This window comes from Bufo gargarizans, chromosome 1 (genome assembly GCF_014858855.1).
Source record: "Bufo gargarizans isolate SCDJY-AF-19 chromosome 1, ASM1485885v1, whole genome shotgun sequence".
Classification (NCBI taxonomy): Eukaryota; Metazoa; Chordata; class Amphibia; order Anura; family Bufonidae; genus Bufo; species Bufo gargarizans.
This window is the reverse complement of record NC_058080.1, coordinates 248,475,199-248,494,789: the sequence shown is the minus strand read 5'-3', so window position 1 is coordinate 248,494,789 and position 19,591 is coordinate 248,475,199. Positions and strand designations below refer to the sequence as shown.

The 19,591-nt window shown below is 41.1% G+C and overlaps 1 protein-coding gene across 4 annotated transcripts in view; it reads right to left on the bottom strand.

The window, feature by feature from the left end:
• Positions 1-19,591, bottom strand: part of PPP3CA (protein phosphatase 3 catalytic subunit alpha) — a 225,117-nt gene that overhangs the window by 51,185 nt on the left and 154,341 nt on the right. For all 4 annotated transcript variants that reach the window (XM_044302431.1, XM_044302447.1, XM_044302437.1 and 1 more), the window contains exons 4-6: positions 17,067-17,178; positions 14,535-14,680; positions 10,202-10,341 (exon numbers count right to left, since the gene is read on the bottom strand). In XM_044302431.1, the coding sequence (XP_044158366.1) occupies positions 10,202-10,341; positions 14,535-14,680; positions 17,067-17,178 (398 nt within the window). The remainder of the gene's footprint in view (positions 1-10,201; positions 10,342-14,534; positions 14,681-17,066; positions 17,179-19,591) is intronic.

The following is a 19,591-nucleotide window of genomic DNA, read 5'->3' as shown; positions in this document are numbered from 1 at the left end:
TCCCACACCAACCATCTGCTGAAAGAGAACTTCTTGCAGGCCACCTTTGTTTACAAGTTCACACATCTATTTAGCCAGCCAGGAATCCATCTAATGGAACAAGAAATACCTCTCTGCAGGGGGTCTAGGCCAGTTTCCAGTTCAGTCAGAATTATCAGACCTATTGGAGCCAGCGGTTCATAAGGAATTATGAATCACCCGGCCATCACAGGCACAAACCAGATACATATTTGTGTCCCTGTGGCCACGATGAACAGGCCCGTGGTCATAGTCTGGCGGTGGGATGCCAGGGAGGGGAAATATGCATATCTCCCCACAGAAACCACATAACTGTACCAGGTTTGGACTCTACTTGTAGCCGGAACCCAGGCAGGTCTGTTGGTCCCAGAACCATCTCCCTGTGACCTTCTGGTCTGAGGCTAGGAACCCTAAAGGGATTTGTGGGTCATTTGCTGCCAGCCCAGAAGAGGGGGAGTGGACCCCTCCCTGAGGCCAGGAGGGGGCGGCTACAGGTTAAAAGGCTTGTACCAGCAAGTGGGTGTGTCTTTCTCTAAAGGGAGGTCACATTGTGCCATGTGTTTAGAGGGACCTGAAACCAGCTGACATCACTGCTTCCCATGTGACCACAGCTAAGAACTCATCACAACCCAAAGGACTCATATACCTGGTCAACTGACTTTTGTTCTGCTTAAGCCAGTTTGTACCACGCCATCTGTATTTGTAACCTCAGACCACAGTATAAATTCTATGTGTACATGTTAATTCTAGTGAGCCCTTAAGGCGATTAAATATATAATTTAATCTTATGCTGTCTTGTATCTAGATCACGAATCCCCACATCTGTGTTTCGGCCTAGTAAGACTCTACCGCGGGTTGGTTTCTTATCCTATATAATCCCGTTAGCGGACCGGGCTTATATCAAACAAAAAACTGGTGGCAGTATACTTTGGCTGAGAACGCGTTGTTTCACTGGGGCAGTGAAAAGGCTCTCAGCTTGTTGCCTCTCTGTGCCCGTGTGGACAGGAAGTGTCTGTGTAAACTGTACCAAGACTGGCCCTACCTGCTCCTCTGGGAAGGCGTAACGTCACGCCTTGGTAGCCCGTGACCATACCGTATCTCGCTGTCTCTACGCAGTTGACGTCCGACTGCTGCACTGAAAGTTCCCAAGAGCACAATGGCCTCCATAATTCTTAAATGGAAGCAGTTTAGAACATCCAGGACTCTTTCTTCCTAGAGCTGGCTACTCCAGCAAACCAGGGCTGTGGAGTCGGAGTCGAAGGCAATTTTGGGTACCTGGAGTCGGAGTCAGAAAAAAATGAACCGACTAAATTTAAATTGGAATAAATAAATAAAAAAAGCAAGTTTATATGTCCCAATTCACAAAAAGGTATAATTAATTACTGTATTTTTCGCCCCATAAGACGCACCTAGGTTTTTGAGGAGGAAAATAAGAAAAATAATATTTTGAACCAAAAGGTGTGCTTTTGGTGGGTTTTGAACTAATGGTGGTCTGTGGATGACACTTATGGGGGCATCTGTGGATGGCACTGTTATGGGGGTATCTGTGGATTGCACTGTTATGGGGGCATCTGTGGATGACACATGTATAGCATCCACAGATCCTCCATAAGTGTCCCTGTGTAGTGAATGGGGGCCGGCATCTGTTTCTGTAATGGCAGCGGGGCCCGGTGCAGTAACTTTATTCTACTACACCGGGCCCCGCTCACTGTAGTATACGGTAATCATATCTAACTTGTGGGTATTGTTAAAGTATTACAATCATCTTAAATCTAGCACTGTACTACTTACTACTAACTTCTTGGCAGTCAGGAGGCCGGGTGCTCGTAGCGTAGCTCACTACGTCACGCGCCTGCTTCATTCATAAAGTGGGCGGAGCAGGCGCGTGACATGGTGAGCTACACTACGAGCGCCCGCCCAGCCTCCTGACTGCTAAGAAGTTAGTAGTAAGTAGTACAGCGCTAGATTTAAGATGATTGGAATACTTTAACAATATACTTTAGATATGATTACGTATACTACAGTGAGCAGATGCCGGTGCAGTAGAATACAGTGACTGCACCAGGCGCCGCTGCAATTACAGAAACAGATGCCGGCCCCCAGCCCCTCCTTCCTCTCAGCCTATTCACCGGATGATCGTAGCATTTGCCCCATAAGACGCACTGCTATTTCCCCCCCCCCCACTTTTTTTGTGTGTGGGGGGGGGGGGGGAGTGCATCTTATAGGGAGAAAAATACGGTACTTCTCTACTGTAAGAATAAAGGCCAATGCATGCAGTGCGTGACGTTACCGCAAAACAAACACGTTAAGTGACCGTGAAGAAGCATGCTTTTTTTTTATATGCTTCACTATATGGCACGCAACGCACAGTTAAGGAGTGGCAATACTTATACTTTCCATTGTGTTGTGTTCCGCTGTTACAGGGAACGCAACGCCCATGGTTAACCTAGCCTCTCACTGATAACTGATTAAGTAAATATGTATTTTGCAGGACTAGAGACACTTGTAGAAGGGAATGGATAAGTCAATAGTTCAAGACTGAAGCTGTAAACCATTTGAAAAACTGCTGTCATTCATCTAAGGCTATAAAAACTTGTAAACTCAGATTGCTAGCTTAAACTTTAAACATGACTATGGGATTCTACTAGGGAAATAATGTTTTAATTACCATCCCTACAAACGCTAAGGCCAGAAAATTAAATTTTTGTTTCATCAGACCAGAGAAAGCCCAGATTGGTGCAATGCTGCAGTTATAGAACTGCTGGTAGTTTCTCCCATCTGCACACAAGATCTTTGGAGCACATCCAGAGTGAAATTTGGGTTCTTTGTCACCCAACTTACCAAGGCCCTTTCCTGATTACTGAGATTGGTGGGGTGGCCAGCTCTGGGAAGAGAGAGAGTCCTGGTTGTTATAAATTTCTTCTATTTAAGAATTATGGAGGCCATTGTGCTCTTGGGAACTTTCATTGACGCAGAATTTTTTTACCCTTCTCCAGATCTGTGCCTTCAAACATTCCTGTCTCTGGCCTCTACAGGCAGTTATTTTCTCCTCATGGCTTGGTTTTTGCTTTGATAGGCCTGCTGAGCTATGAACTCCAATCAAGATGTACAAATATCTCAAAGATGAAAGAAATGGGAGGTCCAAGAGTAAAATTTCATAACAAAGGGTCTAAATACTTAAGTCCATGAGACATTTTAGTTTTTCCTTTTTATTAAATTTGCAAACATTTCTAAAATTCAGTTTTCACTTTATAATTATGGGGCACTGAGTGCAGATTGATGGGGGGGGGGGGGGGGGAACCTGATTTTTTTATTTTATTTTACCACATGGCCACAACTTTACAAAATGTGAAAAAAGTGTCTGAAGACTTTATGAATAACAGAAGACAGAGGGTTAGAATCAGTCTAACAATAATGTGTAACTGATCTAACAAAGGTTGAATTTGGCCTGTATTTTTCAACCTACGTAACTTCCTCTGCTCTTGTGACTATTGCAACTCGCTAATATCAAACCTTCAGCTCATTAGAAACGCACATGACATTCTTCTTTATCAGAAGTGTTGCAGTGTAAACAGCAGAAAACATACTATATACAGTATGTCAGATCCAGCGCTAGACAATGGCTAGAGTGCCTAGATTTTCTCTAAATAAATGGAAGTAATAGAAAAGGTTCTCCAGCAACGACAATGATAAACTATCCTTAATACCATAACATCATGATTTGTGGGGGTCTGACATCTGGAATCCCTGTCGGTTACTATTCTTTCAGCACAATTCTTCTGCTAATCATCTTTCGTTCTGCTTCGTTAAAGAAGAACAAAAAGAATGGCAGTGGCGGATCCATCATATGACAAACAGCGACAGAGCCTATAAGGGGTTGTCCCACTAAAAATATTCTACCGTTTTAAAACCAGCACCTGGATCTTAATACTTCTGTAATTACATGTAATTAAAAATATGCAGCAATTCTAAAACAAAGAGAATAATGCTAAAATTTCAGCTAGCCTATGAATTTGAAATACTTTCTTCTTGGCACAGTCCCTGGTCTACTAAACCTCACATTGGCAGTAAGAGAACACCGCAGGCAGATTTTTAGGGTTAATTTGAACATTTAGAATGTAAAATTAGCTTTCCTAAAGAACAAAACCCTATCAACTTGGATGTGGGATAACATCATGAATTGTAGAGGTCTGACATCTTTTGGTCACTATTCTTTCAGCACTTTTCTTCTGCTAATCATCTATCATTCTACCGTGACTGGAGTAAAACAACAAAAATAATGATGGATCCATCATATGACAAACAGCGACTTAAAGCTGTTGTCCCACAAATAATATTTTACATTTTTTTTTGAATACTTTTGTAATTACATGAAATTAAAAATTCTGTATAGCCAGTGGGCTACTCAAAATATATCTGTATAGCGCCACCTGCCGTTTGTCCTTTTCCTTATTTCTCCGCCCACCTCGCTCAGGTGGTCACGTGCGCAGAGTTTAAATCTTCAACTGCTACAAGCTATCTGTACTGTTACAACTGTTAGCAGTTACCAGGAAAGAGCCACAGCAGAGAGGACAAGCACTCTGAGCTGCCAGACTGAAATATATCTAGTAGAACAATTGAGCAATGAATGAGGAGATTGCTGGATCCATGTGAGGTACAGGGCTGGTTCTAGCCTTGTTAGAAAGAGATTGGCATGTATGATATGATGTTTGATTTTCATTTTCCACATCAATCATGGCATAACCCCTTTAAGGACTTAATGGAGCCTGTTTCGTCATGGTCTCAGTTATTTTACTGATCAATATAGCAAAGGAGTCCCCAGTGGAGACGTGATGGTAAAGGGGACTTGCCACGTCTCCTGAAAGGTCTGTTTTACTACTATGCAGTACTTATTCTGGAGCATCATTGCTTATGGCACTATGTTGTGCAGTTCCTCTACTGGTCCCCCTAGAAATTTATGAATAAAGGTAAATATGGTTGCTACCAGCTGGGGGGGGGGGAGGGGGGGGGGGGGTGTCTGACGCTAGCAGCACTGAATGTACAGTGCCAGACTGTAGGGACACCCCTCCCAGATGGTAACACTTCGTTTTACCTCTATTCATGAACTTCTAGCAGTAAAAATACAGGGATAGCACAACACAGAATCACAAGTGAAGATTCTCCAGAATTGTCACTACATTGGGAATGCAGACATGTCAGAAGAGGTGACAGATCGTTTTAAAGGGGTTTTGCCATCTGAGACAATAGGGGCATATCGCTGGGATATGCCCCCATTGTCTGATTGTAGGTGGGATCCGCAAGAACTTAGCGGGGAAATAAACGGAGGGCACACTGCGCATACACCGCGACCCTCCATTCATTTCTATGGGGCTGACGAAAATAGCCAAGCTTTCCGTCTGCCCCATAGAAATGATTGGGAGCAGGGGCCGCGCGTGCTCAGTGCGCTCCCATTCACTTGTAGGTGGGTGGACCCCAGGAAACCCAGGGTCCTCCAGCCACAGCTCTACCTGCTCCGTTCGCCTTGTAGGTGCGGGTCCCAGAGCATGGAGGGCATATCCTAGCGATATGCCCCAACTGTATGTGATAGGAATACCCCTTTAAGTGAAAGGTACTGTGTGTAGTTCCCTAGACAGCAGGTAGTCTGGAATGTTGCGGTACATGGAAAATCTGTTAAGTAGTGGCTCTTAACCACAATGATGCTCTTTAACTGTGAGATTGTAGGGAAATCTGTCTTTCCAACCTCAACTGATCAATAAGTGAAGTCACACACCGTTATTTGTATTGTGGAAGGACCCTTTCAATGATTCACACCGGTCACCAAAGCTCTAGTGTCCAACTCTGTCATCCAAACATACCAAACGAAACAAATATACAGAAAAAAGACTGCTTATTTGTAAATTGACTGTAAATCAGTTAATTGTTTTGCTTGATCCCTCAAATACTAGTTCTTTTGAATACTGCCAGTGTGTGAATTGGGTTCCATGACTGCTCAGAATGAAAGGCATTCATAATGAACTGTTTAATGAGTACAGTGCTGCCCATAATTATTCATACCCCAGGCAAATTCTGACTTAAAGTTACTTTTATTCAACCAGCAAGTAATTTTCTGATGGGAAATGATATAGGTGTCTCACAAAAGCTCAGAAATGTGGAAAGGAAAAAAAAAAAGAAAAAAAAAAAAAAAAACATTTCTCAGCTTTTATTTACATTTGAGCAAAAAGTGTCCAGTCCAAAATTATTCATACACTTCTCAATAATCAATAGAAAAGCCGTTATTGGCTATTACAGCAATCAAACGCTTCCTATAATTGCAGACCAGCTTTTTGCATGTCTCCACAGGTATTTTTGCCCATTCATCTTTAGCAATGAGCTCCAAATCTTTCAGGTTGGAGGGTCTTCTTGCCATCACCCTGATCTTTAGCTCCCTCCACAAATTCTCAATTGGATTCAAGTCTGGACTCTGACTGGGCCACTCCAAAACGTTAATGTTGTCTGCTAACCATTTCTTCACCACTTTTGCTGTGTGTTTTGGGTCATTGTCATGCTGAAATGTCCACTGGTGCCCAAGGCCAAGGTTCTCTGCAGACTGCCTGATGTTGTCATTGAGAATCCTTATCTATTGCTCTTTTTTCATGGTGCCGTTTACTGTGATTAGGTTCATTGGCTGAAAAACACCCCCAAAGCATTAGGTTCCCAACACCATGTTTGACAGTGGGGATAGTGTTCTTTGGGTTGAAGGCTTCTCCTTTTTTACACCAAATGAAGGAAACATCATTGTGACCAAACAATTCAATTTTTGTTTCATCTGGCCATAACACAGAAGCACAGAAGTCTTCTTCTTTGTCCATATGAGCTTTTGTGTGCCTTATCAGTTGGATTGTCTGCCTTGAGACATTGCCACCAGCAGAACCCAGATTCACCAGGATGGCCTTGGTGGTGATCCTTGGATTCTTTTTCACCTCTCTATCCTCCTGGCCAGCACAGGTGTCACTTTTGGCTTCCGACTAAGTCCTCTGAGATTTTCCACAGTGCGGAACATCTTGTATTTTTTGCTCAAATGTAAATAAAAGCTGAGAAATGTGTTTTTCCCACAATAATGCCTCTTGTACATCGTCTTATTATCTTTTGGGAGACACCTATGTCCTTTCCAGTCAAAAAATTACTTGCTGGTTGAGTAAAAGTATGAATAATTATGAGCAGCACTGTACATTCAATTTTATACTATTCCTAATTTTTAGGCTATACTGTATGCACACGACAGTGACAAAAATAATGTCTGTTAAAAACGGACATACTGTCAGTTTTTCATGGCCATTTTTCAACAACCTGTGCATCCATTTCCTGTCCGTCTTTCATCAGTTTTTTCATGGCCGTTAAAATGGCCATGGAAAACGGATGAATTTCATCTTTTTTTTTTTATAAAGCTCCCAACCACTGCAGTGCCCTCAGTACACATCATGGCCCCCATTTGTAATAATGTCCCACATGGTGGCCCTCGCAGTAATAATGTCTGCCAGCATTAGTAATGTCTCCCATAGTGGCCCCCAGCTATAATGTTTTATATTAGCAAAAAAAATAAAATTAAATGCTCACCTCATCCACTTGTAGAAGCAGTCGCTCCTTTCACCATTGAAAAGTATCTGTCCTTTTTGGCAGGTCCTTTTTAACCCCTTAAAGGGAACCTGTCACCAGTTTTATGGTGTCCTAACTAAGGGCCACATAAATAAGTGACTGATTCTCTTAGCAACATGCTGGGTCACTTTCTTTAATTGACCCAGTCAATCTGCCAACATCTTGTATTGATAAGCGCCAGCTGATAATGATTAGTCATGAATATTTATGAGCTCCTGACTCTCCCCGCCCACCTGCTGCTGAGTGACAGTTTGTTTCCATATGAATCAGCAGCAGGTGGGCAGGGGAGTGGCTATAGCTCTGAATTATATATACGCTGGACTCAATGACATCACGCTGGACTCAAACCAGCTCATTGGCATGCTGCATCTTTGTGTGTATATTATGAGGTAACCATCTGTCACACCAGTAAGTGAATACATTTAAGGCACTTTTTAGCAGTTAATGATTATAATTTAACTAATTATATACAATCAAATATCCACATGACAGGTTCCCTTTAAGGACCCTGCCATTTTTCACCTTAAGGACCTGGCTATTTGTTGCAAATCTGACACGTGTCACTATGTGGTAATAACTTTGGAACGCTTTTACTTATCCAGGCCATTCTGAGATTGTTTTATCGTCACACTTTGTACTTCATGACTGTGGTAAATTTGAGTCAAAATATTTCATTTTTATTTATTAAAAAAAATACCAAATTTACCAAGAATTGGAAAAATTTCATAATTTTCCAAATTTCTATTTCTCTGCTTTTAAAGGGAACCTGTCACCGGGACTTTGTGTATAGAGCTGAGGACATGGGCTGCTAGATGGCCGCTAGCACATCCGCAATACCCAGTCCCCATAGCTCTGTGTGCTTTTATTGTGTAAAAAAAATGATTTGATACATATGCAAATTAACCTGAGATGAGTCCTGTCCCTGACTAATATCACATACAGGACTCATCTCAGATTAATTGCATATGTATCAAATCGGTTTTTTTTTACACAATAAAAGCACACAGAGCTATGGGGACTGGGTATTGCGGATGTGCTAGCGGCCATCTAGCAACCCATGTCCTCAGCTCTATGCACAAAATCCTGGTGACAGGTTCCCTTTAAAATAGATAGTAATACCTCCTAAAATGGTTTACTTTACATTTCCCATATGTCTACTTCATGTTTGGATAATTTTGTGAATGACATTCACTGGTCACACAGCTCCCCAAACATAGCACTAAGGAAGGGCTATGGATGTGTGAGGAATACTGAAGGGGTTAACTCTGCAGCTGAGGCGGAAGGGCAGGCTAATCCACAGCTTTGATCTCCTCAGCACTAGAGAAGGAGAATTACAAGTAGCTTCCTTCTTATCAACTGTGTGTTAACTCACAGTGACAGTTTTACTGCAGGACGAAATTGTTTGTCCTAGTGCCTTAAGTACAAGTTAGGACGAGAATTCTCGTCCAAGGTCCTGAACGTGTTAATCAAGAGAGGAGTGACTGTGTTTGCAAGTGGATGAGTTTTTTTTTTTTTAACCCCTAGAAGGCCATATTGTTCTAGTGTACCTGTTTTTAATGGGCATTAGACAGGTGCACTCCTGTCTAAGCAGGTCCTATTGATTTCAATGGGGTCAGTCTGGCCATGAAAACTGCAAAAAATAGGACACATTCTATTTTATGATGGCCACTATTCACTGGCCGTAAAAAACAACAACAAAAAAAACAACCTGCCATGTGAATAGCCCCATAGACTTTCATTGGTGCTAAAAATGGTAGTATGATGGCCGTTACTTTAAACCGTTATATGCATGTAGCCTTAAAGAAGAACTCCCGTAAAAAAATTAAGTCTCTGACCTGTTAGAAAGGTATATAATGTAATCTGTGGTGAATGTAATCTTCTTACCAATGTCTGTATTTGTGTGCTATTCCCTCCCTTCTGATCCTCCGCTGTGTCAGGGGACCAGCAATCAGACTTTCCAAATAGTACAGTTTCTTATGTGTGGACAGGAAGTCAGTTTCTCTATGGAGTTCAGAGTTGGTCACATGACACGGCTAAGGATCAGAAGGGAGGGTATAACTCACAAATACAGTCACTGATGAGAAGATTACATGCATTACAGTTTACATCATGGATCTTTCTAACAGGTCAGAGAATAAAAAAAATTTGTGGGAGTTTTTCTTTAATTGTTTTCAAACATTATAGATCTCCATAACTTGGATACAGTTTTACAATCTCTCTAATTAAACATAGACTGCACACGACTGCCATGAATCCAACAGAAGCAGTAACCCTGCTTTATACGCCGTAGTAACATTTCTTTTCAGCACACGAGCTTCAGTCAACTTCACCAAATAATAACAAAAGATAATTTAAACAGAAAAGCACCAAAAAGTGAAAATAGTGCCCCCAAAACCGACTGCTGCCAGAGCCAGCTCCAGCCAAACATCCTGAACAGAGCTAAACCTTTCATAACGGCACGGTCTCCAGGAAAGATTCATGAGTGACACACTTTAGAGCAGAGAATAATACAAATACATCATCAGGGCCGATTACATTATAAATTACTTACCTGTAAAAATAAGAGCACCCTCTAACTGTATTGTGAGTGAAATGTTCTTGGCTCTTCTCATTGCCAAAGTCTTCCAGAGGATCTGACCACAAAATATCACACATGGGCCCGTATGCAGGTGGTTCTTTAAAGCGATCTAACTGAGAAAAGTAAAAGAACAACAATTTTTTTTCCCAAATTACCAAAGGAGACAAGCACACAACACATAGATTTCAAGAGAGAGTCCATCCATAGCATCAAAGCTCTATATGTTAACCTTCTCTAAAAATGTGGTCAACTCATTTGAAAGATTCCATAAGTCCAACCATATGTGGATCTAAAGAGATTTCATCTGGAAAATCTCTTCTGATCAATGCGTGTCCAGCTACCCAAACCCTCAACAATTGATGTTGTTGCTGGGGGCAGCTCATGACCACACACTTCTCCTACAGTGGCCATGGATGGGGGAATGTAGTGCTAAATAGAACCCTTTCAAATTAATCAATGTTCATTGAGAGTGGGGTCTTAAGTAGGGTACCTTCTCTGTGACACTCATATGCCTTATTTGGGCATATTTAAAAGGCTTATTAAGTGTTCCAAACTCTTAAACCGACAAAATAGTGGTGTCACGTGGTAGTTCAGCTATCTTTACTAGGCACAGTCACTACAAAATGTATAGCACTGTGACTTTTAAACTATAAAGGTGACATGGAGCGCCATAGCCCCTTTGATTAGCTGATCTTGGGGACTACGAGAGTCAACCCCTACCGATCTGAACTTGATAGCCTATCCTGAAGATGAGCCTTTCCCAGAAAGGCCTTTTTGACGTGTAACTAATTTTTAGCGTTTTTAATTTAGTGCATGAAACGAGACCGCAAACCTTGGGAAACCTTACACAGAAATAATTTGCAGCTGACTTGTTACATTGACTTCTACATCCATCAAGCCGGCGAATCCAGTCAAAGAAGTAAAATAAAATGTAAATAATTCAGTGAAGAAACAGTGAAATTTTAGCCTAGGGCTTAATATTATTTGAGGGGAATGAAGTGATATTTCATCGCCTTGACGTTCAATTAAAAAGAAGAAAACTTTCATTAGAAAGATGCATTCAGAGATTGAGCTTCAAATGTGTGTCATAAAATATGCAACGCGGAGCTGGAATTCCAAACTTATTTTAGGCTTGTAAATTATTCATGGTTTTGTAACTGAAATACTGAAATGAAATAATGTGTTGATAAATATGCAGACCGTGTTTCCAAATGCCATGGACAGACTTATTACTAACCGCATATTCCATAAAAACGTTAATGACTGCGAGTAAAGATGTAATTAGTCATGGAAAAGAAAGAATAGGTGACTGATACTTCCCTGATCAATCGTTCTAGAATTCTCTTGGCGATACATGAGGAGGGGGAAAACATGGCTGGTTTTCTTGGTGCTGCAGGTGTTCAGCAGATGAATATACCTCGTGTCTCCATATCAAAATATATCTTTTAGGATTCATAGTTCAGATTTTCAACTTCACAAGTCCAAACTCCCCAAATGACAGGGGTTGTCCAAAGCCACTAAATGTCATAAGGATCTACTAGTTAATACCCCACTGTTTCCAGTACTACGCTCCAGTCCTTAAACGGGTTGAGTCATTTCAAACACTGGTGGCATATTGCTAGGATATGCCACCAATGTCAGATAGTTACAGGTCCCACTTCTGGGACAGCCTGCTATCTTCAGAATGGGTCTCCGAAAGTGAAAGAGAGGGCACTGGGCGCGCTTTCTATTCACAACTATGGGAGTTCCGAAAATAGCTGTCCGAGCATGCTTGGATATTTTTGGAAGACCAATGGAAGTTAATGGTGAGTGCATGCATGGTCAGCTTTCCAATCACCTCCATGGGACTACTGGAAATAACTGTACCAGCACTAAGCTAGTTTCAGAACAGTATTAAGGATGACTGCACTTGAGCAGTGTGCTCTCCTTCACTTTCTGGGGGACCTTGCTGACACCTGTGTCTGAGATGATACAACCTCTTTAATTCCAATGTGTGTTTGGATGGCTGCAGTGGTCAGGTAGTTATATAGCCCACAAGACCACTGCAGCCAATCACTGGCGTTAATAGTCTTGTGCCATATACCACTGAGGCAAGTGAAATGCTGCAGTGGTGACATGCAGTATATGGCAGTGCCGCAGCAAATCCTGGGGGGCGGTGCCCGAGACCGTGGGGCATCAACTTACTCTTGACAAGTTTATAAATAAGTTAGACAAACCTAACTGGCATCCTCAGGCTAGGTCAGCAATATCTGATGGGTGGGGGTCTAAGAACCAATCAGCTGCATGAAGGGACTGCAGCTCTTGGACGAGTGCAGCAATTTCTTATGCCAAGTACACCACCATGCATTGTATAGCTGCAGCTCACATTCATCATGTGATTAATGAATGTGACGTCATAGGCCTAAATAGTAGATTGGTGGGGGAGCAGCGAGACAGACCCCCACCGATCAGATACCGACGCCCAATCTTGAGGATTGTTCAGTATTTCAATCCCAGAAAACGCTTTTACGTTTTAACATTTTGATGACATGTAGCCTCTGCAGGGGGAACAAAATTTAGCACAGTTTTTATTTATCTTCCACTACCACCGATACCAACTTACTCTAGATGAAAGGAGGTGTCCCACTATTAAGTGATAATTTAGTCAGAGGAAGCAAAACATAATAGTTTTTCAAACTTGTCTAGATATTACTCCGGTGTCTAGATATTGCTGTTACATACTTGTTATGGTGCTGTCACGGACGTACCAAGACATACGGACGTCTCCGCGACAGTGGGTGACAGAAGATCTGCGAGACTGGCAACACGTGCCTTGATCTGACAGGTTTCCTTTAGGAAATTAGGATTCTGTGTTGTTTAGGATCATTAGGAGCCTGTGTTTCTGATACTGGCCACACCTCTAACCTCCAGGTGTTGCTATTGTGGTCATTTAACTTTCCTTATTTATAGTTGCTTCTCCCACAATGCTGTGCGGTTTATAGTTTCAGTGGTATCTGTGGTCTGCTGGTGTTTGGTTCTTGGCTGGGTACCTGTTGCTGCCATAGATACTGGAAAGTTAAGCTTTTCCTTTTCCCTTTTGCATTTTGTTTTGGTTTATCTGTGTGTTGTTTTTCCCCTGCCCTTTGTTGTAGGCCTAAGGGAGACTTCTGTTCGACCTTCCTTTCTGTCACTATCACCAGGGTATTATAGGGTGAGTTAGGACTCTAGGTACTCCTGCGTATGAGCTAACCTACCTTTGGGGTCTGTTCATACTGATAGCCAGTCAGGACCGTGGCTAGGGATTTGACTAGGAGGTGTCCCCCTTTCTTCCCTAGCTTTCAGGTTTTGTTCCTTGTTCCCTCTGCTTCTTCGTCCGGTGTGGTGTCTCCATCCCACACACGGGCGTGACAGGTGCCCTCTGAAGTTCTTCAAATTCCTTCTCAGAACATCCACCTAATATGACCAGTGGAGTGGTGACAGATGCACAGTCTCGCTGCTGTTTCCACTAGTACTGGGGTGGAGGAGTGATCCCTGCTAATGTGCCCGCCAGCCAATAAGAATCAGTGCACTAGAACCAGGGGACACCACTGTGATTATGTATCGGCAATATCAAGACACAAGAGTATTATTATTTTCCAATTACTGCATCGTCTAACAGAGTAAACTAATATGAAATAGTGTGACGAACCTGCAACAGCAAGTAAGCTACCCTTAGTGGCAGCTAGGGGCTGCCAGAATGCTATCATTTAAATAAGGCAATGTGAAGAGAAGGTAAGGATTTGGAGGGCACACATACACATATAATGACTAAGTGAAATAATTGCAGGATAGGTTTCTTGCTTAACTGCACTTTCAACAGAGAATAATAAGATCTTTCTTAACACATAACCTAGAGCTCCATGAATCACATGCGTAGGGTTCAAAGCAGTTTTTAGGCTTACAGATGATAATCTCGAAAAAAGAAAAGGAAAAAAAGACTTTGAAAAATAATGGTGTCTTCTTCCTATTGCTGCGGCGCATCCCTCTTGCCGTGCGGACGCACACCTGTAATCGAGCACGCTTGCGATATTATCTTTACTCCTTCATAGCGGCACCAGTTTGATAAAGGCCGTATTGGGCCGAAACGTAACATCAATATTGGCCGCAGATTCAATAAACGTAAAGCAAATTTCTACTGAACCACAGTTCATTGTAATTTTTCTAGAGTTTTTCTTCATACAATTGATGGGGTGGGAACCTGACTCCATAAAATTCTAAAGAAAGAAACTACGAGCAGTGTGCGACTAAGTTACTTCTCAACTCAGGTGTCTTCTTCCTAGGCACTTACTTTTCTAATGTCATCTAACGTGTTGATTTCTGGAGATAAGCCACCATGTACACACAGGAACTGCTGGTTCATCAGAGCAGCCAGAGGAAGGCAGTCAAAGGCATCCATGCAGGAGTCATACACTCTTTCTGAATATTTTATTTTACCTTTTAACGACAGAATAGAATTACAAATAAAAAAAATAAAATAAATCTATACAGTACTATCAGAAGAGCAATGTAAAAAAATATTTTCTATGTTAGTGTAATATTAAAATTTAGGTTGGTAGTGTCACCATTAAATGGTATTTTAATATAATTTAACATGAAAAATGTTTAAATTTACTTTCTTACAAAAATGCTCCAGTTGTGAGACTTTATTTTTACTTTATTACAATATCGCCCTCTGGTGTTAAATCTGTATAATAATGTGCACATTTACCTACTGAGGTGGTTGCACATGCTCAGTTATGCCCTTCAATTGCTACCAGCCCTATCTACTGCTAGAAGCTGTGCTAGTTACATGGAGAAAGCTGCTGCAGAAAGGACACACCCCCTGAGAAAGGAGACACATCCTCTGAGCTGCCAGTCTGAAGAGAATCTACCAAGCACAGCGCCATGAATTCTGTAGTGGCTGTATTTGGCATTGCAGCTCAATCCCATTCACTAGATTGGAACTGAGCTGTCACAGGCTGAGGAAGAGGCTGCAGCATTCGCCTGAGCACCATGGCCTCTTCCGACAGCTGATCGGTGGGGATTCCAGGAGTCAAAACCCATCAATCAGATACTGATGACTTATCCTTAGTAAAGGTTATAAATGCCTAAATCCCTGAAAACACCTTTAAATGTTTCACCCCATTTACATCTGTCTAAAAATTCAAACAATATCTACTGTCTAGCTAGCAATACATTTTGGGCCATGTTGGATAGAGAAGTCCAACCAATCAAGTCATTCTTCCTGAACCTAGAATCTGTTTTTGTGTCATTAACAATTTCACTGCAACCAATGACAAAAATCAACTCCATAATATGAACTAATATGATCTGACATTACCTTTTCTTCATGGTATTATTTGAAATTTTACAGCTGAGCACGTCTAGGTGCTAGCGCTTGGGGCTATATATACTTGTCACAGTCATGTCACGGGGTATGTATATCTGACCTTGGAATATTGGATTCCGATTTTCCTTTCCGAGTTCCCTATATTCATATAGTATAAATGGCTTTTTTTTTTTTTTTTACTTTGACATGTGCTTAGACAGTATAGTGACTTTATGACTAAGGACATTGGATTTGTCTGAAACGCGTAAACAGGAGTAACGGAGATTCTGTTCCCACACATGTATGCATCAATATGAATGCTCAATAAAGAACCCATGGATTTTATGACCTGTGCTAGACCTTTCTACATATGTTAAAAACGCCTGACTTGGGACCACTCCGGGCACGGTTGTCTCCTCATTTCAGGTGAGCTGTAGGTTTTTGCTTTGTTCAGATTATAGCGACGTTACAGGAATCCTAACCAGACCATATAGAACTGGTATAATCTGGTACGATAATGTGATTGGAGTGAGGCCTAGGACTTACTACCCTGTACTGTTGTCCTATACAGGCCCCAGCTATTTTTCTGTATTGGTATTTCAATCTAGCCCATCTCTTTCTCCCTCTTTGTATTTTTAAAATTTTGTTTGAGATATTATATACTTTAAAATACATTTTGTTATTTTTATTCTAAATTATAATTGCAAGACCCATTGGTTTTTTAGATGGTGCCTTTGATAGGACTATCTGAGCTTGAATACGCCGAGAGTAAAAAGTGACAGTCCAGTCAGAATGGAAACATATGAGAGGACCATTTTACTGAACTGTGTACTTGGACCCCCACCGATTTCTAGAGCCAAAGGGCTTCATAAAGATCTTAAAGCTATTTGGAACTGCTCATAGATTTCAGGTACTAAAAGCCTCACAACATCCGAAATAGAGTGAAAATCAGATCAATGACCATTTGCTTCCTATTGCCCCCAGTTCACCCGCTGTCAGCACTCAAAGCTGCACTGAAGTACACAGTCCAGACTGCTGTGCTAACATAATGGAAAGGACTCATGGGCGCATGCGCAGTAGTCCAGACTGTATTTCAGTGCAGCTTTAAGTGCTGATAATGGGGGAACAAGGTAGAGTAGGAAAGTAAAAATAGAGATCTCGATTCTCTACCTGCAATACTACTCATGTACTACTGGAGATAATACTCCAAGATCCTGGTGACAGATTTAAGCCCTTTAGAGAGCTCCTCGGTTCTAGAGATCAGAGATGGTCCAAAACAGACATCGCTAGACAACACAAGAAAAATGTTAAATGGATTTCCCCTTTATAATGTTATGTGACATCAGGTTTGGTTTTGCTACATAAGTGAATAGGAAGTTATGATTGCTAATTGGTTATATACACAGAAAACAGACCATGCTGTGTGTGAACATGGCCTCATATTGACAAGCTACAAAGCAAGAAGAGCCTGTATGCACAGGGGTCATATTCATTACAATACGGCATACTTACATTCTTGTTTGAAGGTAAAATACTCTGTTAGATGTCTACATTCATGATTCCCGCGCAGTAAAAACAGAGTTTTGGGATATAGAATTTTCAAGGCCCACAAGTACAACACACACTGAAAAGAAAAAAACATAAGAAAACTTCACTGAATCGTGCCTGTTGAATAATTTAAAACTACTTTGCCCTCATCTGTTAAAGACCATTTAAAAAAAAAGGAAAACGTGGAAAAACAGAAACGTTCACCCAAATGCAGTGTAAACAAGGCCTTAGGCGACATATCTGACAAAGAGGTGAAGCTAAACCACTCTGTTTCCAAAGGCAACCATCAAAATGTTACAATTGGATTTCTATAGGATTAGAAAAAAACTGTATTAAGTCAAAATAGTAGAAAAACAGTCAAGTATTACACAACCATGTATGGTAACTCATGTAGGGTCAGAAAATACTAAAAATAAATAATGCTTTAAAAAATAAAAAATATGTTCGAATGGAAATTTCTACATAAAATGACAAGTCCCCTCATGGACATAAGCTGTCCCTTAAAGGGTTTCTCCACTTTCCAACTTGTTCCAAAGGTCCCTTCATTGTAAGCTGATCCCTGCTGAACACCCAGTGATCAGCTGTAATCTGTGGGGAAACCTAGAAGTCAATGTCTGTTTAGCACCAGAACAGAAATAAAATTAACCATTACGCAGTGCCCAGCATTACACAATAGGCTGGGTGTGTAACATAGGACAGGGCAGGTCCTACAGGGCAAGACCTGCTCATTGTAACCGCTTTACGTGTTGGCCAAAAGATTAACATGCTCCTCTATTAACTAAGAATTGCCTAATAGGGCAGTGTTTCCCAACCAGTGTGCCTCCAGCTGTTGCAAAACTACATCTCCCAGCATGCCTGGACAGCCTTTGGGAGTTGTAGTTTTGCAACAGCTGGAGGCACACTGGCTGGGAAACACTGTAATAGGGTACCTGAAAATGTTTTTTTTTTTAAACTGCTGATGGTGCTAGGTAGTGGTTGGGAGAGCAGAATGAACATCTCTTTTGTGAACCTTTTATTATCAGGAGTACTGTGAATATGAAGTTATTCGGCCAGGTTATGCTCCTGCAAAAGCACTGGAGGTTGGACTTCTCTGTGAAGTACCCCTCTGCATTGAGCTGCTTCACAGCCCCTCTCTGGTCTGACTGACTAGAACTAGATGGACAGATTTATTTTTTCAGCCTTATAAACTGTGTTACCTATAAACTATGTTACTACTACTAGTACCACTACAAGGATAATTTGGCAGAATAAAAGTTCATATTCTCACTACTCTTGATGATATACTGTAAGTTCCAAATAGCTATGTTAGGACTGCTTTTACCAGACTAGTGCTGTCAGCGGTTTAGCATGGTCAAAACAGCTGACAAATTCTTTCCAATAGGAATCTATCCTAGAACAGCCTCTTAACCCCTTCAACCCTGGGCCTGTTTTCACCTTCCTGCCCAGGCCATTTTTTGCAAATCTGACCAGTGTCACTTTATGTGGTGATAACTTTAAAAACGCTTTTACTTATACAGGCCATTCTGAGACTGTTTTCTCGTCACATAAAATAAAAAAATACCAAATTTACCAAAAATTGTGAAAAATTAGCAAATTTCCAAATTTCAATTTCTCTACTTTAACAATAGATAGTAATACCTTCAAAAATAGTAATTACTTTACATTCCCCATATGTCTACTTCAGGTTTGGATCATTTTGAAAATGATATTTTTTTGGGGGGGACGTTACAAAGCTTAGAAGTTTGGAAGCAAATCTTGAAATTTTTCTGAAAATTTCCAAAACCCACTTTTTAAGGACCAGTTCAGGTCTGAAGTCACTTTGTGAGGCTTACATAATAGAAACCACCCAAAAATGACCCCATTTTAGAAACGACACCCCTCAAGGTATACAAAACTGATTTTACTAACTTTGTTAAGCCTTTAGGTGTTCCACAAGAATTGATGGAAAATGGAGATGAAATTTCAGAATTTAACTTTTTGGGCAGATTTTACATTTTAATTTTCAATTCAATTCATTTTTTCCAGTAGCCAAGCAAGGGTTAACAGCCAAATAAAACTCTATATTTATTACCCTGATTCTGCGGATTATGTGATATATTTATAGAGCCGGCCATTGCGGATGCGGCGATACCCAATAGGTGTGTTTTTTTTTATTTTTCTGTTTTTTATTATAAAATAAGGGGCGTTTTTTTCTTTTTTACTTTATTAATTTTATTACTTTATTAATTTTATTAAAACACTAACTTTTTTTTCTTTACTTTATTTATGACATTCACTTTTGGGGGTCTGATCCCCTCTGCAATGCATTACAATACATCTGTATTGTAATGCATTGCCTGTTAGTGTATGACACAGAGTCATACACTAATAGGTTGCCTAGGAGACCCAGCCTGAGTCTGGATCTCCTCGGCTCCCGTAGAAGGCAGCTCCCGATGCTGTGCAAGACATTGGGCAGCCTCTGAACGGCATCGGGCTGCCTTGTGTCGCAT